The 25,623-nt window shown below is 47.9% G+C and overlaps 1 protein-coding gene across 1 annotated transcript in view; it reads left to right on the forward strand.

Moving 5' to 3' along the window:
• eIF3b (eukaryotic translation initiation factor 3 subunit b) overlaps positions 1-25,623 on the forward strand; it is a 44,055-nt gene continuing 18,432 nt past the window's right edge. Inside the window, exons 1-7 of the mRNA XM_065450611.2 lie at positions 1-199; positions 3,332-3,527; positions 4,169-4,288; positions 6,681-6,738; positions 18,608-18,736; positions 20,508-20,665; positions 21,218-21,737. Of these exons, the coding sequence (XP_065306683.1) occupies positions 10-199; positions 3,332-3,527; positions 4,169-4,288; positions 6,681-6,738; positions 18,608-18,736; positions 20,508-20,665; positions 21,218-21,737 (1,371 nt within the window). The 5' untranslated portion in view covers positions 1-9. The remainder of the gene's footprint in view (positions 200-3,331; positions 3,528-4,168; positions 4,289-6,680; positions 6,739-18,607; positions 18,737-20,507; positions 20,666-21,217; positions 21,738-25,623) is intronic.

Consider the following 25,623-nt stretch of genomic DNA (forward strand, 5'->3'; position numbering starts at 1 on the left):
GGCACGCGCATGCGCATTGCAGAATCCTTTTGGCTTCCCTCATGGCCACGGTGCGATAAAATGGTCGAGAAAGGAGACATGGCTCACAGCGAAAACGAGTCGGAGAGCGACCCGCAAAAGACTAGCGTGCTAAACGGAGACGATGAGCTGCCGAGCTTCAGTGATCCCGAGGACTTTGTTGACGATATCCCCGAGGAAGGTGCGCATACGCTTTGTCCAGGTGCACGTGTTGCTTCTGCCCCCCTTCCCCATCTTCCTATGGGGGTGGTCGTGTCTTCGGGCTCTGACGCCGTTTCTGTGACACGATCGGCTTCTGTGGTGGCGGTGAAGTATTGGTTCTCCGATTTGAAGTGCCACTTTTACTAAGCGCTTCGCAGGAACCCATACATAATCTCGTGTTCAACGCTGTGTCTCGCCTACCCCCAAGCACGTCACTTTCTTTGATCAAGCGATCACGTCCACGCCGGCAATGTGGTAGCGACGGAAAGGGATTACCCCGATTTCGTAAATTTTTTTATGCATGTCGCGCGCCCTTTCTATGCAAAGGCGGCGATTGCTCAACGAAGGTTGGCGATTCCTGTTGACTTGTGAGCTCGTAGTCGTCGTCTGTCTCAAACTAGCGCGAAAAGTTCGGTGTCGCTATACGTGGGGCGCCTTTGACACATTTCCGGCTTTCCTTACTTTTTGTACGCGCCGTAGGCTTAAATACGTGCCGGCGACTTTCGTGCAAGCTGTTTATCGGCGCCGGTGCCCGAATTGTTTGTCCTGCCGTGCGATTGCGCATCCGTTGTAACTTTCCGCAGTTTACCCTTGGCCAACGATACATTTTGCTTTCTTTTCACTGCCGTGTCCCTCGTTCGTAACTGAACCATATTGAAAGGCTCGTTTCGAACTACCTGCTTGCCACATTTTTTAAACCTCATGCCGGCTTTCGGAATGTGTTTTCCGGTGCGTCGGGTGGCCTTAGCTGCGAAATAATCGCCTCTTAGAGCGGCGCGGTTGTTTTGTTTACTTAACGATGGTTGATTCGCGGTGGGTCACTCGCCTTCGTAATAAACCTGATCAGAAGACGCCGAAATTGGTCTGCCGCCTTGCGTAAATATGAATGACGTCTGTTAGGTCGCGTGATATCTTAAAAAAGGGACCTTCTGCTTGATTTCGTGCAGTGTAATGTTGATCGCTGACACTTCGATCGGGTGTTTTTTTTTTTGTTGTTTTGGACATGGTAGACAACTTACTAGGCGACGTGTGGCGTCATCGCGTTAGTGTGCTAAAATGTGCAAATTTGAATACAGTCGATACAGGCGTTAAATATGTTGTCTCCCGTACGGCATAGCGACCCACGTATATTCGGGAGACGCGTCTAGCAGAAATTTGCTTGCCGCTTAATGCGATAATGGTGTTATGGCTGGCATTTCGGGACACTGTCGCAGTGTCGAATACATTAGTGTGGCTGATGCTGGAAAGGGGCTGTGATGTGGACCGGTAAAATGGGAGGTCTCATTACTTGAACTGGACGGCCTTCTTGATTTTATGCAACCGATTCCTCGGAACAAACCTACATTTTTGAAATAAAACCGAGGTTGTTGGCGAAATATTTCTGTCCACATAACTCGGCAGGCTGTGTCATAGGTGTTTTTCATTAGCATATGGCCATGATGTACTGTCAGCATACGGTTTCCTACAAGACATACAAGTTCAGCGTTGATTATTCAGTGACTGTGAGAATAGTGAGTTGTACATAGATTTGTTGGATCATGATGCTTGTGGTGCTATGCTTTTTCCTGCTAATATCAGTCAGTTCTTTGTGCAGAGCAAGGCAATAAGCGTCTACGTTCAGAACGCTACATTTTCAAAGCAGTGAGTTTTCGCAGTCGTAATGTTGTGTGAATACATGTAGGGAAAGTTCAGAAAAAATTTGTGTGCCACTCATTGTTCCCATGCTGGCTGAAGGTACATAATTCATTTCGCCGAGACATCAGCACTGGAGTTCTCTCAGGTAATTTTGGCAGGAATCTCCGACGTCGAGTACCGCTCTGCCAATAGTGTAGTTGCTTGTAGTTAAACAATACCACAGTGTATCGCTTTGTTTTGACTCTGTCAGTTCAGAATTTGTTATTCCATACCACTTGGATTGCCTATACAAAGGCAGCTTGTAGACATTTCTGTGGTTGTCGGCACAACACATCTGGTTGAACATACTACGCGTGTCACTGGCATACACTGTTTATAGTCAAATAAAGGAAGATGTGTATATTTAAACGCTTGGAATCTGTTGGCCAACCTAAGTATACAGTGCTTGTCCATCTGTTAGGCAGCTAGTATAGCAGAGCCACACAATGCCCTGCATCTATGCAGAAAAAGTCCATAATATACAACATTATGCAAACATTGTACAGCAACACTAAGTTCGATAATACCGAATTCTTCAGATATCTCTTTGAGGGAAAAATATTACATCAGAAATACTATGGGTTGTGACATAATGCAACATGATGATAAATTGTGTTATTGTGACAGCTACATTCCTGCAACCATAGCTACATTGCATAGTGTAGGAATTTGGTGGTGACTGCAAAGCTTTCGTCAATGTTTGTACAAATGTTATGCAAAATACAATGCTAATTATGAACATAATAGTACAACAGGAGGCAGATGTAGCGTTAACCTGTGCAAATGTATAGCTTATGACACAGATGCGATGTAATGTTTCGGCAAACTTAACATCATCATGCAAATCTTTGCCAAACTTGGCTGCCAACTCCTTTCTTTCACTTCTCCGTAGCCGACACCTTCAATTTTCTGTTGCCAACTTGACTTCTTGTCTGTTGTTCCACTTTTGTATTTCCATTTGGACACACGCCAAGTTGTGCAAATTGTTTACTCGGGAAGATGGCAGCACAACCAAAGTGGGAGGGAAAAAAGTACAGAAAGCTTCGCTTCAAAACAACAAAAATGTAATGTACTGTTGCGCTACAGCACAAGCTTGTTTTGCAACGTGGTGTTTGTGCAAAATAATTGTGGGTCTATAATAACGCATTCATGCCATGTGAGAAGTTTCTTCGTTGTGATGCACAGCTTCTTGAATGTAATATTCCTTATTGACATCTTTGGAGCAGCACACATTATGCTTTATTGCTCACCCAGGCCATGTTCAGTGTCAGTAACAACTGCGAAAATGATAACTAGAAACTGCGGCTTTATGCTTTCATAGTTTCAGCCTGCTCATTTAGGCATGCGATGCTACAGGCATTGTCACTGCAGTCATGGCTCATTTAAAAAAAATTATTTTTGTCATGCGTCATGCTTGCGTCCCATTGTGTTTTCGCAGAGCTCTTAGGGGACATCTTGCAGCACAGGCCCGCGGAGGCTGATGGTGTCGAGAGCGTCATTGTTGTTGACAACATCCCCCAAGTCGGGAGCGACAGGATAGAAAAGTTAAAAAATGTTCTCATGAAGATCTACTCTCAGTTCGGCGAGATCAACACAGAGTACATACCTGTTGATGAGACGGGCAAGACGAAAGGGTGAGTTTCGGCGACGGGCCTGTGGTTTTCGTCACTCTGGGTCGTCCGTTTGTGGTTGCTTAGTCGGCGACCAGGAACGGCATAAAGCATTTGAATTGGGTGTGCATGTGAAGGAGCTAGTACCTGAATTCCAAGTGAAAGTTCTGGTATGCACTCTTAAAAAAAACTTTTGCACCCTTCGAGGTTTATCATGTACCCAAACAATAATTGCCACCTCTCTTGCTGCAAGGCCTTTCCTGTCTCTAACGTTGTGTACCCTGTACCTTCACATCTTGAATGGCATGTGCTTATCAGTATGACCTATCATTCCTGATAGGAAAGCAGTGAGCACAGAGTGTTAGGGAAAGGAAATGCGCGCAAGATCGATGATGGTTGTTTGGGGATAAGATCGTCACCAAAGAGTTAAAAAAAAATTGTTCTTGTTTCTTATAACTTTATCTGTGCCCTGCCCACCACTGTAGTTCTGGGGGCTACTGTGTTACAGATTATCCAGTGCCACTGTAGTGGCCTCCGGGTATTCCTTGGAAACCTCCTATCACTTTCGAGCTTGACGTTGCCTCGTATAAGTCGAAACTGACAAAACACGCTTGGCAAGGTGTGTCCGTTTAGAGACTGTATATTTCATTTTTGCATTGTTGCAGGTACATGTTCTTGGAGTACAAGAATCCTCAAAGTGCACAAGATGCTGTCAAGGTGACGAACGGACACAAACTCGACAAGCAGCACTCGTTTGTCGTCAACCTCTTCACGGACTTCCAAAAGTAAGTGGCCATTCCGCATGTAATCGTACCTTGATGCATATTATTTCGTTAGTGCAGATTTCATGGGGCTCGGAAGATTTTCTCGAATTAACCGAATGTGGTATTTATCGAATGTGCCATGACGACATTAGACAAATGTGCGCGCTTACATCAGCACGCCACTAAAAAAATGTTTTGCTGAAGAAATTCACTACCCTCGCTTCTGTTTTGCACGATATCCAAACAGAAGCACCAGTTATCAACTTATCGTGGCTGGTCAAGGTTTGCAGCAGTGAAGGCCTTGAAACTTCCTTCGCAGTTTAGTAGCGGCACATGATGCGCGACTTTGTCGAAGTAGATGAGCTTTTCGCTGCTGCGCACTTCCTGATTGTATTTTGCCATTGAGCTTGTCGGCAACGGATTGCCCATCGCGATGTAGCCTGCAGGTTTGATGCCAGAATTTCTTTTCATCCTTGAGAACTGCTGCGGTGTTCGTGACGTCGCACTGGTTTTGTGCTTTGGGGGGCCATCTGAATTGGCTGGTGCACAGCTAAGTTGGTTTCAGAGTTGATGAGAGTTTGATGCCATTAAATACAGTAGAACCTCATTCATACATTTTGGGAAAAAAACAAACGTGAGAAAAAAACTTACTAGCCGGGAAGACGAACGATCTGAAGTAACTAAAAAAATTTTACAGACTCAACTATTGTTGACATCTACGTAATGCGAAGTGTGGCACAGATTGCTGCGGCGTGGGTTGCCAACGCGCATCGAGCTAGTGGTGCTCCGGCGGCCTGAGGCACGTTTGGTTGTTTCCTATTGCGTGTCGGTGTTTTAAGAGGGGGACGGGAAACCGAAGTGAAATTGAGCTGTTGGGTGATGCCGCCGAAGCAAAACGTGATGTCCACATCACGTCGGCTGCAGCAGGGAATGGTGGCGCGTTTGGACTATCGCCTACTAAAAGCGTGCAGTACGCTATCAATGGCACTATGCAGCACACGCTACAAAACAGATAGGTGAAGATATTTATCGCAGTAGGTTTGGCGGTGATCATTGTGAATGCAACTTCTGACAACCCAGGCACAGATCTGCTTTTACCGGAATAAGAAACTGAGTGCGCGCCGGCGTTTTCACGCTATACGGGCTGATGAATATAGCAGTGAAGCTGCCGCGGCGGGAAGCTACTGTAAAAACCGGAACATAGGTCGAACTTTTTTTCAAAAAACCATCGCGAAAAGTCGACCCTCGACTTATATACCGGACATTGGCGGAAAAACTACGGAAGTCTTGCAACAATGGGCGAACGAAGTAAACAGCCGCCATCAGCAGCAGCGCGGCGTGGCGACATTGTGGCACCGGAACTTTGCGTTTCCACTGTCGCAAAGTTATCTTAATTAAAAGCTGCATTTTCATTTTGTTTCAAAATGAGCGGAAGCCGACGTCAATTCACCGTCGCCTTCAAGAAAAAGGCGATTGAGTGCGCGGATGCCCACGGCAACCTGACAGCACAGCGCGAACTTGGAGAGTATCCGAAAAGAGCATTCGGTAGTGGCAGAGGCAAAAGCAACGTATTACAACTTGCAGCAACCAAAAGAAAACGTCATTTCGTAGCCGGATCGCAGCGGACTGCAGAACTGTAAGGCAAGGTTGCGGAGTCCGTCCGAGAGCTGCATGTAAGATCGCTGCCTGTTGTCGAATGCATTCGTTTGAAAGCGGTAGAGATCGCACGCGCCTATGAACTGGGCAGCGAGAAGCACTCGTCATCCGACTCTGATCAAAGGTGTTGCTCTGATTCGGAGTAGCGCTTGCGGGATCTAGCGGAGTACTGAATGTTGTTGCCGAAAAATCATGTTTTCTGGGAACGAATGAACCAGCAAAATAATGAGCGTAACTCTATTGGGTTATTTGTGTTTTCGGTTGTGAACGTTGGCGCCGGGAAAACGAACGTAATGGGAACGTCTCAACGAGGTTCTACTGTAATGAGTAAACTAGTCGTGACCGGAGGTGGGCGAAAAACCCGCATTGCTTGCATTGCGATGCTGTGCCGATTGAGCCACCATGGCAGATGTCGCCCCTTGTACACTCCTTGAGGTATTTTTGTCGTTTAATGAAGCCATCGTTTAACGAACCGTCGGGATTAACCCAGTGATAAACACCGGGGCTGTATGCTTCAGCTTTGCTGGTTAACCATCTGTACAGAGTGCTTGGGCGGTGATCTTTTTTTCCCCTGATAATTTCTACATTTCAATTAAAGCTACATTTCATTTTCCCTGTGCTTTTCTTGGCTTCATTATGACGCTCATAGGTTTCACACATTACTTAGAAAAAAGTCTAGCCTCTTTGTACTCCTTCTAGTTAATTTTAGTGGTATCTTCTGTTTTGTAACTCGGCCTGTGTTTTCTATCTCTCACAGGTATGAAAACATCCCAGAGGAGTGGAAACCACCTCAGCCACAGCCATACGTTGACCACGTGAGAAGCTTTTTTCTTTCCTTCTTTTTCTGTTGTACTTTTCACTTCTTTTTTCATATTCCTCACATTTCTGTGCAAGCGAATTAGAAGAAGTGTCTCTAGATCCAACAGGGACGCGGCAAGATTAGGGGGGACCAAGGGACTCAATTTCATTGCTATGTGCAACCACACAGTGTTAAGAGACATCGAAGCTAGGGAAAGCACAAGGGGAAATTGTCTTTTCATTGTGTATTAAAAAGACACTAAATAGAAGAAAAAGCTAGCTGTATTAATTATACCCCTGTCATGTGGCAGATCTAATGTAATTTACAACAAATGCCATTTGTTCATAATGATATATTTCTGCTGTCAAGGGAAAACACTAGGACAATTGTTCAAAATGTCATTTTCAACTGACTGAGTTCACAGAACTCATTTCCATTTGATCTGGAATTGAATGCTGTTGTGCCGTACCAATATAAATACAGTAGAACCTCGTTAATTCGAAGTCCATCGAACCGCGGAAAATCATCGAATTAACCGTGTTTTCGAATTATAAAACATCGACGAAAAACGAGAAATAAACGTACGAAATGTAGCTGTATCGACACTGCAACTTTATTTCGCCTGAAAAACGCTCACTTGAAGTACCGTATTTACACTATTGTAAGGCGACTCGAATGTAAGTCGACCCTCCCCCCATATCGCGTGACAGGGGGGAAAAAAAAAAGAAAGAGAGCATACTTGAGGGCGCATTCGATAACGAAAATTTATTAGTAGCTGACATGGTCACTGGACTACTCATCTTTACTAGTGCTGCCATCCTCATCGTTACTACGGTCCCACAGCGCGCCGTCGTCCCGCGAAATTTCACATTGGGCAAACGACCGCACCACGACATCTTCTGGAACAGCAGCCCACGCCGAATGCGTCCAACCACACGCAGCCGTCAGGGAGGCTCTTTTGACAGGTCCGGTTGGCGTAATTTCGTGGTCTTCTGCCGCCAGCCACTCGTACTCACAGCGGAGCAGGTCCTTAAATGGCGAAGATACGGGCTTGTTTCATGACCATGTCGCACTTGACTGGCCGGGACCGATCGCGCATTTCAGCGACGTACGCCGCAAGCTTAGCCTGCAGCTCCGGAAAGCGTCCAGACTTCAGCACGTGGGAAATTCCTCACTTGCCGTCACAGGTGAAAATTTCGCTTCGCTGCAGTCGCCACTCTCGCACCAACTCTTCAGAAGTATCGAACTTGCGGCCCGCTACGCAGTGATTTGTTTCTTTGGCGTAAAGGATGGCAGCCCTCTTGAACGCTGCAGTGAACGAGTGCCGAATGATTAGTGGGCCTGGAGCACTCATGACGACTGTGGAAGCATAGAAGTAGCACGTAGCCGCCAGTCAAGTGGAACACGTCAAACCAATGCCTTTCGTCGAACTATAAAGAAAGGTAAGCGCAACAGGCAAAGAAAAACATGCGAGCAGTGCTCTTCCATGAACTACCGATACTCCCTGCAAGCGCCGCCATTCTGAGGGTGCCGCCGCGAATGGAACAGCGGTGCTTCCATCAACTATCGACAACCCCTCATGAGTGTTGTGTGCACTGTAAAACTTTCAAAAAATGTTGAAACACCCTTCCAAAAAGCGAACAAACGCGGGATAGCGAAAAGGTAAGGGTAGGGCCATAGAGCAAACATAAAATTCTAACTACGTTGTAGCTCCCGTTGGTCTCGCTTTTTGGGCGGTGCCATGTTTTGGTTTCGATTGTAAGTCGACCCCGCCCCCCCCCCCCCCCTCAACTTCAGATTTTCAAATTTAAAAAAAGTGGCCGACTTACAATCGTGTAAATACTGTAGTCATTGACGCGTGACTGCTTGGCGCGGTAGTTAGTCGCACCGTTGGCTGCGCTCTCCAGTCTGCTTCCAGTGCGCAGCAATTCACTGTTACCGCCGCGGATCACGGAGGCACGGAAAGAGTCACGGAGGCCATGGTTTAAACTGACGTATTATCTGAATATGGGCACGCTGGCTGTTCAAATTATCCGGCAAAATTTGCATGCAAACTGTTGGGACCACCGAAAACCTTCGAATTACGCGGGATTTCGAATAAACCGAGTTTGAATTAACAAGATTTTACTGTAGTATGTAAGTATGTAAATATCGCATAAACTTTTTTGTTTCTTCTTCTTCTTCTACGGAACGAGTTCGTCTTTCGGCTTCCACACCGAAGTCACAACAATGTGTAATCTCGACTCCAGGGGGACATTTCTAAAAGATAGCTTATGACATGTTTTTCTTTTATTATTTGTAACTAAAAGCTAGTTTTTTTAGAATGACCAAGGGACTCAATTTCTTTGCTGTTTGCAACCACACAAAGTCGGCAGGCATCGAAGGTAGGGAACGCATAGGGGGAAATTGACTGTTCGTTGTTGCGTCGTCAGCCTTGTTCTTCTTCTTCTTCTCCTTCTTTTTTTTTTTTTTGCTTGGCTGAGCTTGACTTGACTTGGTTTCTGTTGTGCAGCTGGGACAAATTAGCCTGAATGGTTAATCATGTACTGTTAAAGGAATTATTAAGATTAAAAAGTCTTACATAGACGATAAACACATGGTAAATGCAAGTTTTATCACTTTTTTTTTCTGCAAAGTCATGGTCATCATTTTCAAATAAGATTTGCTTTTGCCCTGTGACGGGTATAATTCACCTTTCTACAATATCGAAAAGGCCACTCATACCATCAGAAAATGCTGAGTAAGCCTGAAAATGCAGAAGTAAAACATGGCTGGCACTACTGCTTCAGAAGTTCCCAGGCTAGGTTTCCTTAATGTTATGAACTTTGATAGCGCTGTTACGAACTTGCACCGCTGCACCACGATTACGGCTTTGTGGTCCCGTAGTGCTCGTCACCCGTTTCGTGACAGAGCGTTGGTAGCGAAGACTCCGAGCCTGGCGTCGATGAGAATAACAAAAGGGACTTTATACATTATATACAGGTTATCATACAGGACATGAACGGGTCGGCACTGGGGCCGAGTGCTCACAACAAACGCGACTGTTCTCGCACGACGACGTCCGGCGAAAACGCGTTACACATCTCACCCCAGTCGGGAGCGACACTCTCTCCCGGTGGGGTCGGCAGATCCTGTTTTCGAGCGGCGTGTCGCTGCTTTTATAATCCCCGAGGCCCATTGTCACTCAACCGGCCCAATACAAAGTCAGCACACGACGGTCGTCCGAGGGGTCCAACCAGCGACCGCGCTGGCCACCCGGTTCAAAGTTCGCGCGCGCGGTGACCTCCAGGCAAGGGAGGTGCGGCGCCGGGCCGTCTGGCACACGCGGACACGTCTAAACACGCTGCTCGCCGAGGCTTCTCCCGCACGACGGCGCAGCATCTTGTCTTGTGAAGGGAGAATTATGGCGCTCGCAGGATAGATTCCGCATCTTGCAGATTCGGAATCCGGGCTTGTGGTAATGGCACAACAGCATCCCCGCCCTCAGATAAGGCGCCGGGAAGACGAGCTGCCTCCACGTGGCTCGGATGCCAGGCGCGCACGTTCGTCAGGCTCGTCCAAGTTCACGTCCAGTGTCGGGACGCCAGGTAACATCACGTGCCCAGGTCCGACTCGCCAGGACAGGAGCTCTGCTCACCACGTCGTCGCCAAGGCACCTTGACCAGCTCCGCTCGGGTCGTTCCTAAGACCTTGCTTCTCGCCACTGGTCCCGCTTGGTCGTTCTGCAGCTTGCAAAACCGACCGGCAAAAGGCAACACCCAACACGAACAAGTGCCCTCTGTCTCCCGTCAAACACCAGACAAGGCCATAATTCAAATCAACCTAACTAAATTGTTTTCCCCCTTTTTTTTTTTCTCCCGCTGCAACAAGAGGCAGGTGTACGATCTAGCACACAAGGCTTAAACAATCAGTTTTCAAATCATCAACACAACAAAATAGAAACAATTATTAATCAGCAATAATAATTACAAATAGAATGGTCCCCTTGAAATCGCTTTGGACCGAAAACATACTTCTGAGGAAGCAAATGAGGTCATTCATTTTTCCCGGCGATATTTTCGCGGAATCCGAAGCTGCTTATATTTGCGACCCTGCTTATCCGTGTAGCGGCGGTACAATAAGCCAGATTCCTTGCCAAATGAAACCCCCTTTTTTTCCACTCCCCGTTTGACGCTCTTCCTCAGATCGGCTAATGAACAATCTTCCTGTTGCTCGCGAATCAGACTTTTTCTTTCAACTGCAGCCTGCTCCTGCCGGCTGGCGGAAACCGGAGCGAGTGCGGAGCCCGCGTCGCCTAATTGCGGCGTCGAGTCTATATCGCGGCTAGCACTGCACGCGTCACTCCCACTCACTTCCAGGACCCGCTCGTCTAGGCCAGCCTCCGAGCTCTGCCTCTCCCGTGACTGCTCGCCACTCAAGTTACCGTGATCGGTCCGTGTGCCGCACCGCTGTTCGCTCACCGACGCTAAGTCAAGTTCCCTCGACAGCGGGCGCGCTTTGGATCGCGTGGGGGCCATGTACACCACGTCGGCAAAGAATGATTTGCCGTGATCCCTCAGCAACTGCTCCGAGCTATTTGAGAAGAGGTAGGAAAATTGCTCCGGGAGGGCGGCTGACACAGCGGCTTCGGTGTTAAGTTTCCCAAATTCTCCTTCAATGCTAACCGTTGCGATCGGTAAACAGACACTCTCCTTCTCGGCCACTTGCCGTATCCTAACGCACTCTCCCGTAAAATCACTCGAGGAGACGAAAGACGGGTGAACAACGTCCATAGTTGCTGCAGAGTCCCGCAGTGCTCGGCACTTCTTGCCGTTTACCTTAATTTCCTGCACATAGGGCTCCAATAGACGTATGTTCTTGTGAGTTTCCTGTATCGTTGCAAAAGCAATTCTCTCTGGGCAGCTTGCAGCGATGTGCCCTTGCTTTTTGCAATTGTAGCAGGTTAACGGTTTCCGTTTTTCAAAAGAACGCGTCATTTCGTTTCGCTGTTTCGGACCATCGTCATCATTCTGAGATGCATTCTGTCCATCCCTTACAGTTTCTTTGGGAAGGGTCTCGTCGTCCCGAAACTCGCGACGCGTGATTTCCTTCCGTTCGTCGGGCTTCCCGGAAAACCCATCTCTTCTATCAGCTTTTTCTACGCGCACTGCCTTGCTGTGCAAGCTGCGGCGGGTGTAATACTCTTCCGCTAACTCTGCTGCCTTGTTTAGCTTAACCTCCTTTAGCCTATCTTGCAGCCAGAGCCGGACATCCTCATCAATGCAACGGTAGAACTGCTCCAACGCGATGCATTCGACAATTTTGTCGCGGTCGTCGTAAACCTCTTCGCCCTTCAGCCATTCCACCAGGTCGGCTTTTAGACGAAACGCGAAGTCAACATTCGACTCCTTACCCTTTTTTGCATACCGGAACCTCTGCCGGAAAGCTTCGGGCGACAATTTGTACTTCCGCAGTAGCGCTTCCTTCACATCACTGTAGCTCTCAAACGCCTCTTTCGATAAGCAAGTTATTACGTCTGATGCCTCCCCAGGAAGCAACGCTAACAGATTCTGTGCCCAGAGGGATCGCTCAATGCTATTCCGTTCGCACACGTGCTCAAATTTCACGAGGTATTTGGCCATATCCTCTCCGACGACAAAGGGTGGAAGTTGATCGCGTATTCTTGGAACGTTAGAAGTGAGACTAGGCGCTGGCGAGCTATTTCGGGTCTCCAACTCTTTCATTTTAAGCTCGTGCTCACGAATCTCTCTCCTTTCCTCCATGCAACGTTCCTTCTCCCTCTTTTCCTCCTCGCGACGTTGCTGTTCTCTCCTTTCCTCCTTTTCCTCTTCGCGACGTTCCTGTTCTCTCCTTTCCTCCCTTTCCCGACGTTCATTGATTTCCGCCCAGGCCTCTGCGGCTTCCTCCGCCGTTACGTCCCCAGTCCTCATGACCTCAAGGATCGCATTCTTTCTTTTGGTTGAGCCCAACTCAATGCCCAACTCCTCACAAATTTCGAGAAGTTCCTTCACCTTGTACTTCTCCATCGTTCACACTGTCCTCCTGCTGTTTACCCTTTTTGAATATACCTGCCGTACGCTACTATAACACTACTAGTAAGACATATGCAAGTATTTCACACACTGCCCTGTTTACCCCCTCAGCATCCCCTGGTTTTCAAAACACTCTTACTAGGCTTGAAACACACAAGGTTATCACAATGCAACACCAAATCCTTCCCTAAGCTACTATAACCTGTGTCAGAGAAAGTCTGGTGTTTGAGGTAAACTTCAGGCACTCACCGCGCCGAGGTAGCTGATGCCGGTCAATCCCGTAGCTGCCATCCAGTGTTACGAACTTCCCAACCGGTGCCACCAGTGTTACGACATCCAACCGGTGCCGCCAGTGTTACGAACTTGCACCGCTGCACCACGATTACGGCTTTGTGGTCCCGTAGTGCTCGTCACCCGTTTCGTGACAGAGCGTTGGTAGCGAAGACTCCGAGCCTGGCGTCGATGAGAATAACAAAAGGGACTTTATACATTATATACAGGTTATCATACAGGACATGAACGGGTCGGCACTGGGGCCGAGTGCTCACAACAAACGCGACTGTTCTCGCACGACGACGTCCGGCGAAAACGCGTTACACATCTCACCCCAGTCGGGAGCGACACTCTCTCCCGGTGGGGTCGGCAGATCCTGTTTTCGAGCGGCGTGTCGCTGCTTTTATAATCCCCGAGGCCCATTGTCACTCAACCGGCCCAATACAAAGTCAGCACACGACGGTCGTCCGAGGGGTCCAACCAGCGACCGCGCTGGCCACCCGGTTCAAAGTTCGCGCGCGCGGTGACCTCCAGGCAAGGGAGGTGCGGCGCCGGGCCGTCTGGCACACGCGGACACGTCTAAACACGCTGCTCGCCGAGGCTTCTCCCGCACGACGGCGCAGCATCTTGTCTTGTGAAGGGAGAATTATGGCGCTCGCAGGATAGATTCCGCATCTTGCAGATTCGGAATCCGGGCTTGTGGTAATGGCACAACAGCGCCTTCTCCAGCATAGTTACTCTTTTTATCCATAAAAAATAAAGTACAGTGAAACCTTGTTAAACCGTAATTGGCCGGAGCTCGGAAAAAGTACGTGCTAAACTATAGTACTGCTTAACTGAAATAGCATGAGATCTCCTACTTACCTGTCAAAAACGGAACTCAGTGAGAGTGCGATGAAAGGGGAAAAAAACATGCAGAATTTATTCACTTAGCGCGACAAAAGTGTTATTTTCGTTTGATGCCGCGGTTACCTAGTAGCGACGACAGTGGCCTCAAACTTAGTGAAGCTGCGAGCCAGCATTTCAGCCAGCCACCTCGGCAAACAATCGCATAGCAGATTCCTTGTTGGCGTTGCATATTCTCCGTGCACGGGCGCGGTAGCGTTGCAGAGGTCACGGGTTGCCTTTTCATTGCGAGGTGCTGTTCTCGTTGCGATGATTGCATTCATGAGGCTGACGTAACGTGCAGCTTCTGCCACTGTCGGGCCTGAATCGCCTGTGCTGTTGATTTCCGTGTCGTCCTCATCACTGTCACTAGTCGACACTTCGGCAACAACTGAGGCAATGATGGCGAAAAGCCAAACCTCGTAGCCGACATCTTGTCACGGTCGCAGCAGCGGTTCCGAGCAACTTCGCATTCCAAATGCCACACACCGTAGTCAACAGTAGATTCCCGTACTGTGCCAGCGCCAACTTCTTCATGTCACATTCGATAGCACGAATAATGTTTAATTTTTCTTCTATGCTGAGCACCCCGCGTCTTGTTTATCTGAGCTTTGGCAATGGCGCGAGTCCTTGCTTGCACGACGCCACAACGGTCTCTGGCACAGCGCCAAAATGATGTTGATGGGGCTTTACGCGCAAACGTACAGGGCACTTGGAGGCTGTTGTTCTGATCTCTGAGGCTTGTTGTTCTGCCCGGCAGCCTGATGGAAACGATGCACCACCGTGTTCGTGCGACGAAAAGTGGAAACACTACGCGTTAACCGATACATATGCAATAAGCTGGTACGGTTTATGCGGATACAAAACACTATTATGTTTTATATGGCCTCTGAGTCGGGGATGTTACTTTACTACTTTTAAAACAAAACTACTGTTTAAGCGGGTTTAAGGTTTTACTGTAGATTATGTTCCAATGAGCAAGAACTGAACTTGGCAAGTTCCAAGAACTGATAGTGTGCCGCAATGGCCAAAGAAAAAAAATAATTGCCACGGTGTTTTGTACTGATCTGCTGTGTCTGGGGTTCTAACATGAAATTTTCAAAATTTAACATTAACCTTCTAATTTTCTGTTCTAATAGCCTATTACTGTGAAATTAGCAAAAGTAGTTTTGAAAGGAAAATTCGTGCCGAACCCATCTCGTGATGAATGTTGACGTTAATGCGATTACCATTGAAGCAGCGTACCGTATTTACACGATTGTAAGTCGACTCGAATGTAAGTCGAGCCCCCCATATCGCGTGACCGGAAAAAAAATAATAAGAGAGCGTACCCGAGGGCGCATTCAATAACGAAAATTTATTAGTAGCTGACATGCCAACTGGACTACTCGTCTTCACTAGTGCTGCCATCGTCATCGTTGCTGCGGTGCCACAGCGCGTCGTGGTCCAGCGAAATTTCAAATTTGGCAAACGACCGCACCAGGACATCTTGCAGAACAGCCGCCCACGCCAAATGCACTCTACCACACGCAGCCGTCAGGGAGGCTCTTTTGACAGGTCCGGTTGGCATAATTTCGCAGTCTTCTGCCGCCAGCCACTCGTTGTACTCACGGTGGAGCAGAACCTTAAAATTAAGGCGAAGGTCCGGGCTTGTTTCATGGCCACTCCGCACTTCACTGGCAAGGACCGATCACGCATTTCAGCGACGTACGCCGCAAGCTTAGCCTACAGCTCCGGAAAGCGTCCAGACTTTGGCACGTCGGAAATTTCTCACTTGTCATCTCAGGTGAAAATTTCGCTTCGCTGCAGTCGCCACTCTCGCACCACCCGTTCAGAAACATCGAAATTGCGGCCCGCTGTGCAGTGATTTGTTTCTTCGGCGTAAAGGATGGCAGCCCTCTTGAACGCTGCTGTGAACGAGTGCCGAACGATTAGTGGGCCTGGAGCACTCATGATGACTGGCGAAGCATAGAAGTAGCACGTAGCCGGCAGTCAAATAGAACGCGTCAAACCAATACCATGTCAATACCAATGCCTTCAAACAGAGAAAGAGAAACCAGCGGGCGGTGTCTGCTCTTCCATGAACTACCGATACTCCCCGCAAGCGCCGCCGTTCTGAGGGTGCCGCCGCAAATGGGAACAGCGGCGCTTCCATCAACTATCGACACCCCCTCCCCATGAGTGTTGCATGTGGTACTGTAAAACTCTCAAAAATGTTGAAAAACCCTTCTGAAAAGCGAACAAACACGCGGGATAGTGAAAAGATACGGGTAGGGCCAGAGAGCAAACATAAAATTCTAACTACGTTGTAGCTCCCGTTGGTATCGCTTTTTTTTTTTGGCGGGGCCATGTTTCGGTTTCGATTGTAAGTCGACCCCCCAACTTCAGACTTTCAAATTTAAAAAAAGGGGTCGACTTACAATCGTGTAAATACGGTAGCTGCGCACCGTATTGGCGCCGCCAAAACGCGTCATGCATCATGCATGGGCTTCAGCCAGGCTCCTCTCGCACTTCTTCTCCGGACACCCTACGCCATCTGGCGGTACCGCCATGAAGCCCGCAGGTGGCTCATGTGTGAATATAAACTCTTTATTTGCTTCCCCTTTGGTGGACAGGGGTAACCTTGCTGGAGCCGGGAACTGAAGGACGGCCGTAGTAGGTCCGCTTTGAAGGCTTCGTGGGTTTCCAGTTCACCTCTGTGGTAGTTATTTTGCTGTTTCGCTGGGTCCGCTGTTGGCTCCAACAGGCTTGAGAAGTCTTCCTCGGATTACTAAATAAAAAAAGGTAGTAGTAACGACAAAAGACACAAAAAGTAAGGCATGCAAGAAAAAGGGTTAAAAAGGACATGCCGAAGAGACTTATGCATCGGGGCGATGCTCTCGCACAGTTGGCAGAGCACCGGAGAGGCAATTGTGCACTGACGAAGACACCCTGCGCCAGCTGGCGGTACCGCCATGAAGCCCGCAGGTGGCTCATGTGTGAATATACATTCAGAGGTGTTTGTCTGAATATGCATTTTACCTTCCAACGCTCTGGGCTTACCGCTGACTCCTTCGGTTGACCACTCCAAATATAGGACTCCTTTATTTATTTATTTATTTGAAACCTTGCACGTTCCTGTATCACATGGGAAAATATTAGAAAGGTGACGAAGTTGACAAAATCGCACTCGTCTAGCGTGCTATCGGCAAAAATTGGGTACGAGGTCAAGCATCGGGAGGTGCCGTCGCACTGTAGAGCGTGCAACCAACGTCGCACTGCAGAGCCGCATTTCACCATGCACAAGTAAGATCAGAAGAAGAGTGGAAAAAACGAAACTAGCCTAGAGATTCGTTGCTGCTCTCCGCGCCCACACAGAAAACGCTCCCATTGGCTGATGTAGCAGATTTGAATCGCCGGTTCCCGTTTCATGCACGTTTTGACTGTGGCGAGCTATACATTTCCTTTTCTCTGCAAAGTTTTGCTATCGTTGTATAATGCCTTGCTGGCTCGTGTTAGTTTTGTTCGTGCGTCCAAATTACGAAATTGCTGAATTTACAGTTCAAGAATGGCAGGCAGGCCTTATCGAAAAAAAAGAGAGAGAGAAAGGGTGGTTTGGCTGCACGTGGAACATCTGCTAGCACTTTTTAAAATTTCATGCCAAAGAACCCCAGCGCAAGTACGTCGTTGCGGTGTCACGGATTTCAAAGTACTTTCTGGTAATGGGATCGTTGGGGCCCAGTAAAAGATCCCGAAGCTTGCGAAGTTCTGTTTTTGGCTTGCGTGGAACACCATGTAGTCTATCTTTATTGAGAAAACATTAACTAGGTCCTAGCAGGTGCTGTCAAAATCCGTGCCGTCAAGGCGGGAACTACAAGGTGGCATCGCCACCTGTCTTGTTTTGATGTCTTTTCTGGCTCATTGAGCTTCTCTCACACTAAAGAGGGGCTTTCTTGATTTTGTAGAAGCGTGATTTACTTACACAGCACAACTTCCCGTATTTATTTGAAGTGGGTCGAATTTTTTTCTTCTCTCACTCTCTCTTTTCTTTTTCCCCGGAAATTTTACACGAAATCAGCTATCAACCAATATTCTTGACCAGAGAGTCTCGACCTACACTCTGGAACAAAGCTAGCAAAAGTACCGAGTTAACGGAGCTCCTCCGCCGTGCCCACCCTAAGGCCATTCCCGAGATTATCGGGTCTGGTTTTGGAAGAAATGCTGCATATCCAGCGCACTCGACGGCATCGAGGATGACGTAGTTTGGGGTGCCCAGGATGCCTAGGAATCATCCAACCAGGACGACTTCCCTGGCAGTAGTTCTATCGAAGACGCAGCTTGCGGCACTCACTAGTGAGACTTTGTGGTTGAGCTTATGGTAGGTAAAGTTTGTCGTGTTCAAACTTTTCATTTTTTCCTAAAAAGGTATGTGTTGGCCTCTATATATCATTTCCTTGGTGAGTTCACTACGTAGGGGTCGACCTGTACTTGTGTTCAAGCTATTTTCGAGTAAATATGGTTACAGCTACAGCTATAGCTACAGCTATAGCTACAGCCACCGAGCTGTCGCTGTAGCTTTTCCACACAAATAACTTCGCTTGCTGTGTGTGTGAAGCTTTCTTTGTGAGCCCTTGCTGAATTTCCTGAACATGACTGCTGGATGCTGTTGCTGTCTTGCCTCGTCCCTGGTTTAAATCTAAGCTCCGTCATTTGCAGGGAAACCTGAGGCAATGGCTGCAGAACCCTGACTGCTACGATGAGTACAGCGTCATGTACTGTGGCGGGGAGCGGGTGGCCATCTACCTCAACAGCACGCCAGAGCCGACGATCATCAAGGACAGAGAGGTACGTACGCTCGGGGTCGCTAACCTATTTGCTTGCTTGCTTGCTTGCTGCTGGTTGCCGGTATACCTTGTACAGCTAATGAGGGTTCTAATTTTTCCATTGTAAGTTCTGGCTGTATTACTTCTAGAGATGTGGGTAAGCATGACAGTCTTGGTACAGCGTTGGAAATTTTGTTTGCCTCTGCATGCACTTTGTGTTGCATAAAACACGTGTGCTGCGAATTTGCATCGCTGCTTTCTTTTTTCTTCTCTCCAAAGTACCCAGTTGTGCATGGGGGGAAATGTAGGCTCACTTGTGAGCGGTGCAAGAGGAAGCGATTGTTCTTGTAGAGTGAAAGTAGGTTCCACACTTGTAGAAGTAACCCATGCAGATTGCATTTATTCTGGAAACTTTTGACTGCCACTTTTGGCGCCAAAGCAGCCCGCTGACCAACACGGGTCAGCAGACAAAAAATATCTTTTTGTGTAGTGAAATGGTTAGAAAAATTAGCCATAATTCTGTGTGTCTTCAGATGTTCCTAGGCGGACAGGATTTGAGCGGTCTTTTTCTTCATATTAATAGCTTCCTGTGCTGATTCATGGCTCCTTCTTTCTCTTATTATTTTATTGCTTCTTTCCAGCCTTACACACTTATGTAGCGAGGTCCATCTTGAACTCTGACAGGAGGAAGAACTTATGCGTACGTTCATTAAGTTCATCGCGCTTGTTAATTGCGTTTCTTCTATACAGTTTACACAATCATTAAGAACATATTTTACAAAGGTGTCCATGTTTACTACAACTTCAAGTTAAAAAAACAAGATCAAACTGATGCGTACAGTCACCGTCATCTTTGCTTCAACACAAGTCACTGTGATTATTCATAGATGGTATTCCACAACCATCGAAATGTTCAGAACTCATTTCGCCCATGCTGCGAGAAACGGATGTCGTGGTGTACATTGTTGCGTTTGTGCAACATAGCAACTTTCCACCGCTGCGAATCACTCGGGTATAGTAAAGCTCTAATAATATAGTCAGTCAGATGATACTGATATACAATAATATAATAATGACATATAATGATAAAAATGAAGGCAATAAAAAATGTAGAGAACAAATGAAGATATAAAAAAAACATTTTGTTTTGCTTCATTGTTCCCAGAAATAATCAGCTTACAACTGGCAAAACTAATATATACAGAATATGCAACTTTTGGCAGTCAAAGGGTAACGTTATCCTATTTTGACGCATTGTGAATCATAGTCTGCTACAAAAATTACTGGAGGAAACGCTGACACTGGCTGCAGTTGTTTCACTACCATGAAAATTATGATCAGTACGACATGGACCTGTCTCATCTTCGTGCTTGCAGCTTTCAAACATTGTGGTGTTGTCTATTACGCTTTATACTTTTCTAAATTTCCAAGAAATTGTAGCTTTTTAAACCGAGCAAGGCAAATAGTGTGCGCCCACATGTGTAACCATGTGCCTTGTTGCATATAACAATGCAAAACTTCATTGAAAGTGGTCAGTCTGTGAAAGTCGCAAGGCCGTCTCGAGCCTAAATGACGGAGCTTAAGCAAATCCACGTGTCATTCCCGTGCTACCGGAACTGCCATACTTGCAGTTTGAATGGACACTCTCACTGTCTAGTGGTTTTTGCGGGAAATTATGTGCTTTGAGGGACGCGAGTCACTGCAGGGTGTGCGTGCTACTGGCTTCGACCTTCGGTGAGGTCATGGTGAGGGGTTGCTGTGACACCCTCTTGGTCCCTCTTCTCTTTGTGCAGCGTTGGTCCGACAGCGGGGTGATGTGGTCTCCGCTGGGGTCCTACTTTGCCACCTTCCACCAGCAAGGCATAGCCCTGTGGGGCGGGCCCAGCTACGCCCAAATCATGCGGTTCAGCCACTTTGGCGTCAAGTACATCGACTTCTCACCATGTGAAAAGTGAGTAGGACATCCTTTCGGTTGTAAGTGTTGTGTACAGCGCGTGATCAGGCGACCGGACAACAAGCCCTCGTATGCTACGTCATGGCGTCAAGGCTGCCAATAGCTGTGTTACGTAAACCCAGTGAAGTTGGGTCAAGTCGGCTTGTCGGGCCGGCGTCTGGTCATCGAGTTCACGTCAGCGCTAGCGAGTGTCGAGGCAAGTTCTCTCTGCCACCACAGCAGCATGTGCTATGGAGTTCTGCTGCAGCACTCTAGGTCGTAGATTCTATTCCTGGCCACTGTGGCTATGTTTCGATGGGGACAAAATGTGAAAACGCTCATGTACTTGACTTTAGGTGCATGTTAAGGAACCCCAAGCGCTCAAAAGTTAATCTGGGGCCCTCCACTGAGGTGTCTCTGGCAGCTCCAGTTTTGCTTTGTGACTTTAAAATTCACAAATCAATCAAATCGATAAATAAATAAACTCATGATATCATCTCACAAAGCATGTAAGCTGTGCGTGCAGTGAGCGTGGCTGAGGTTAGTCTCTCTCTATGTTTTTTTACGCAGTTATCTGGTGACACTGAGCCCGCCATCACCTGAGGCTTACGCAGCGCACCAGAAGGGCCTTCCGCCGCCCGACGACGGGAGCCAGACAGTGATAATCTGGGACATCCGGACAGGCCTCAAGAAGCGCTCGTTCATCGCCGACGCCGAGATCACCAGCTGGCCCCTGTTCCGGTGGAGCAGCGACGACCGCTTCTTCGCCCGCATGTCGGTCGACATGCTCAGCATCTACGAGACGCCGTCGTTTGGCCTGCTGGACAAGAAGTCGCTCAAGGTCACGGGCATCCGCAACTTCTCCTGGTCCCCAGTGTCGAACATCCTGGCCTACTGGGTGGCCGAGGACAAGAACGTACCGGCGCGGGTGACCCTCATTGAGGTGCCCTCGCGCCAGGAGCTCCGTGCCAAGAACCTCTTCAATGTGGCTGACTGCAAGATGCACTGGCAAAAGTCGGGCGACTACCTCTGCGTCAAGGTCGACCGCTACACCAAGGCCAAGCGGGAGAAGAACGAGTGGAAGTACAGCGTGAGTAGTGGCCGCCTCTTATTTCCAGTCAGCGTCTGATTTTTCAGGCTCGCTAGGGGACGCGAAAATGTGCGAAAAATCGGGCAGTCCGAAAAGGCGAATGCATGCACTTTACTGCCCCCAAGGGCTAAGATTGCCGCAGGCACGTCCAAAATAGCCGTAAAGGCCTGCCAGTATACTTAATGGCCGTATCGTTGCTCATACTGTGACAGGAGACGGTGGGTGCATGCATGTATATAGTCAACGACCGATTTTACGCACCCTCTAGGGAACGTAAAAACGTCCGAAAATTCAGGCAGTTCGAAAAAATGAATGCATGCAAAAAACCGCACATTTTTTCTTTTTTTCTCGGATCTAGAGGTAAAGGGCAGAGTACCAATTTTCCGAAACCCTGCCAAAGCATCAATAAAGGTGCTATAAAAAGAGGCGTTCAAAAACTCTTTATGCAGCCGATTGCCGGTTTATTATGTACATGTGCATCTTCGGGTAGCCAGTGTTATTGCTGCAGTGGCTTGAAGAACTTGTTGATTGTTGTTTGTACGGCATTCCGGTTGCATGCAATCATATTCGCCTAGATCTGAGCAAGGGTCATGTCAGCACTGTATACCGATAAAAAAGTCAACAGTGCTCGCGTCAACTCGGCACTTGTAGGCGGCACAGGCATTGGCTCCTCATTTTCAACATTGTAGTTTTCTGAATCCCCCACAACCTGATGGACTATTCCCTCGTCAGTCAGTTCTGCGCAGAAGTTGAGCTCGTTGTCAGCGTCAACAAGCTGTTGAAAAGTTATATCCATGGGTACAGTACTGCTTTCCGTGCTTCGATGCCATCAGCGAGGACGACGAAGGCAGAGTGGGGGCCATCGAAGGCAAGCGAAATCCTTAAGTTGCGAACAGTGGAGTTCGCTGACGAGCGTCGAAGCACCTAGGCCTAGCGTCGCAGAGCACACTTGACACAACAGCACAACCACACACCACGCTAGCCAAAACGCAGCCAGCGCAAACAAACGAAATAGCGCCGCTCCGGAAACTCCGCCGGAAGCGGAAGTGTGGCCATTTGCGGCGATGAACATAGCCAGCGTGGCCAGACCAAATCAGTGTGTGACGGCTAGATTCGGCTAGTTGTGGTTCAAAGTGGTGATATGCTTCGGCTGCAAGTCGATTTCCTTCGCAAGGGCGCTGCGCGAGAAGCCAAAGGACCTTCCGTCGCGTCAAAAAGTCCGGGGAATTGGACGGCGGGGGGTTTGAGCATCCGAAACTTCAGATGTCCTTATACATTGATTCTGTGGGGCTCGTGGCGGTGCCGCGAAGACGTCCGAAATATCGGGCATGTCCGAAAATTTGGCCGTGCGAAAATTCAGTCGTTGACTGTGATTAAAGGGACTCTGAAAGCAAATAACGGCAAAGGTAAAGTCTAGGTAAAGTGATATAGTAGTCCTCGAGAATCTCTAAGGCATCAATATTACCGTATTTACTCGCATAATGATCGCACTTTTTTTGTCAGAAAAATTGACGCAAATTCAGGGGTGCGATCATTACGCGGGTTAAATTTACCGCGAAAAAAAATTTTTTTTTTTTTTGCCCCGCGTTTGCTGCGGGATGCGAGATTGCGGGTGCGGGACACCAAAACAAAAATGGCGGCCGGCGGAGCAAGCCGAGCGCGCCGAACGCGATTTTTTTTTCTTCTCGTGAGTACATTACGTGTATTGAAACAGTTTCTTCCGTATCAGTGATGAATAATATCGTTAATATCGGCAAGTTTGCGGCAGTAACGTAGCCATGTCCACTTTGAGGGGACAGAAACAGGTGTGCGCGCTTAGCTGCCAGTGACATAGAAATGCATGGGTGACGTGCTGCGGAAACTGCGACATCTGTCTTCACTACTATCCTAATACGGCACGTTTCCGCTAAGGGTGGGCGAATATCTTAGCTGTGTTACAAGCGTCGGCGTATGAATAGGGTGCACTTTTATCGTATCAGAGTAAACGTGGCTACTATCATTGCTGCGCGCGATTTGTTGCATGCTCACGAGTACAAAAGCAGATGAAAAGAGTCGAAATGCGCCTTTATTGTTTTTGTTGAGATCAACCATTATAAAGCCAACCCATAATAAATGCAAGTTTGGTTGTACCTCATTTTGTCATAGATGTGCGGAAAGTGACGAAAGTAATGAAATGAGGCATCTACTTAAGAATGTTTGGTGCGTGCAGGCCGCTTGGCTTGTCTTGAAGAGTCGTTCGCGTAGCATTCGACAGATGGTAAGCGCGATCATTATTAGCTAGACTTAGCACACGACATATCGCTGCGGCAAGTTTGGGGTGCGATCATTACGCGGGGAATAAAAAAAATCGAATTTTGACGACAAAATTTAGGGGTGCGATCATTACGCGAGTGCGATCATTATGCGAGTAAATACGGTATCGCGAACAGAGCCTTAATACAGTAAAATCTCAATACTACGAACACCACACTAACAAACTTTTCAGATTTGCGAATTTTTTAAAACTTCCCGCCACAATGCCTATATTTTCAGTGTAAAAGAACTTTCAGTACTATAAATTTCACATTACCGAATATTTCAGAACAATGCATGTAATTTAATCTCGTTATCACCAAGGTGCTTCGTTATTACAAAGTTCCGTCGAAGTTTCAGTACCAAATCCCTGAGGCTTACACCTATCATCATCATCTGCAGCAGCAGCAGCAGTCATGCGCTGGGGAACCTGTTTCAACAGGTACAACCCGCCGTGGTTGCTCAGTGGCTATGGTGTTGGGCTGCTGAGCACGAGGTCGCGGGATCGAATCCCGGCCACGGCGGCCGCATTTCGATGGGGGCGAAATGCGAAAACACCCGTGTGCTTAGATTTAGGTGCACGTTAAAGAACCCCAGGTGGTCAAAATTTCCGGAGTCCTCCACTACGGCGTGCCTCATAATCAGAAAGTGGTTTTGGCACGTAAAACCCCAAATATTATTATTATTAACAGGTACAGCCCCAGCAGCATCGGCATCAGCATGTCGCATATTTTCATGTTCGGGCTCTCCTACTACGTCGTAGGCCTAGCGTCACCACGTTGATAGCGATCTGCAGGAGCTGCGAAGTTATCGGTGCTGTGATTGTGTCATTCGTTAGCTTTGCTGACAATGAGTTCTCCTGGCCCCCGCGTTAAAAAGAAGCAACGCCAGTTTTGGCTCAAAGAAAAAGTGGACATTTTGACGCAGCTGAATGCTGGAAGAAAGCCAAGTCGACCTGTGCAGGGAGCGTGATATTCCCCTGTCAACAATGGCAACAATGCTCAAGGATCAGGAAAAGATCATGAAATCGCATCTAGAATCACAGCTGGCTCCCTCAAGAAAACGCTTGCGGCTTGGAAACTACTAGAACATCGACGACGCCGTCCCCACGTGGTTTAAGGATGCCAGACAAAAGGATGCATCCTTGTCAGGCCAGATTATTCAAGAGAAGGTGCTACAGTTCGTGGCTGCCTTAGACATTTCCAGTTTCGATGCAAGTGCCGGATGGCTTTACCGCTTCCGGCAAAGGAATGGCATTGCGTGGCAGATTTCTTGTGGCGAAGAAAAGGCAGCAGATGCCGAGAGTGCGGTTGCCTGGCAGAACGAGCGCTTTCAAGAGATCATCGAGTCTTTCTCTCCAGACGACGTTTTCAACGGGGACGGAACTGCGTTCTTTTATCAGTTTTACTACCCTGAGTCACAATACGAGCACCGATAGATTGAATAACTGTACTGGCACCCATTCAGAGCTGTTAGTGACATTACTGTGGAGAATTACAGCCTTCCTCACTGTTACGTTTTTGCTGCTGTTACATTCCTTTTTCACGCTTCGTTAAAAACGTATAAAGGCGTTCTACTGTATAGTGAATTACTG

This window comes from Dermacentor albipictus, chromosome 8 (assembly GCF_038994185.2).
Source record: "Dermacentor albipictus isolate Rhodes 1998 colony chromosome 8, USDA_Dalb.pri_finalv2, whole genome shotgun sequence".
Classification (NCBI taxonomy): domain Eukaryota; kingdom Metazoa; phylum Arthropoda; class Arachnida; order Ixodida; family Ixodidae; genus Dermacentor; species Dermacentor albipictus.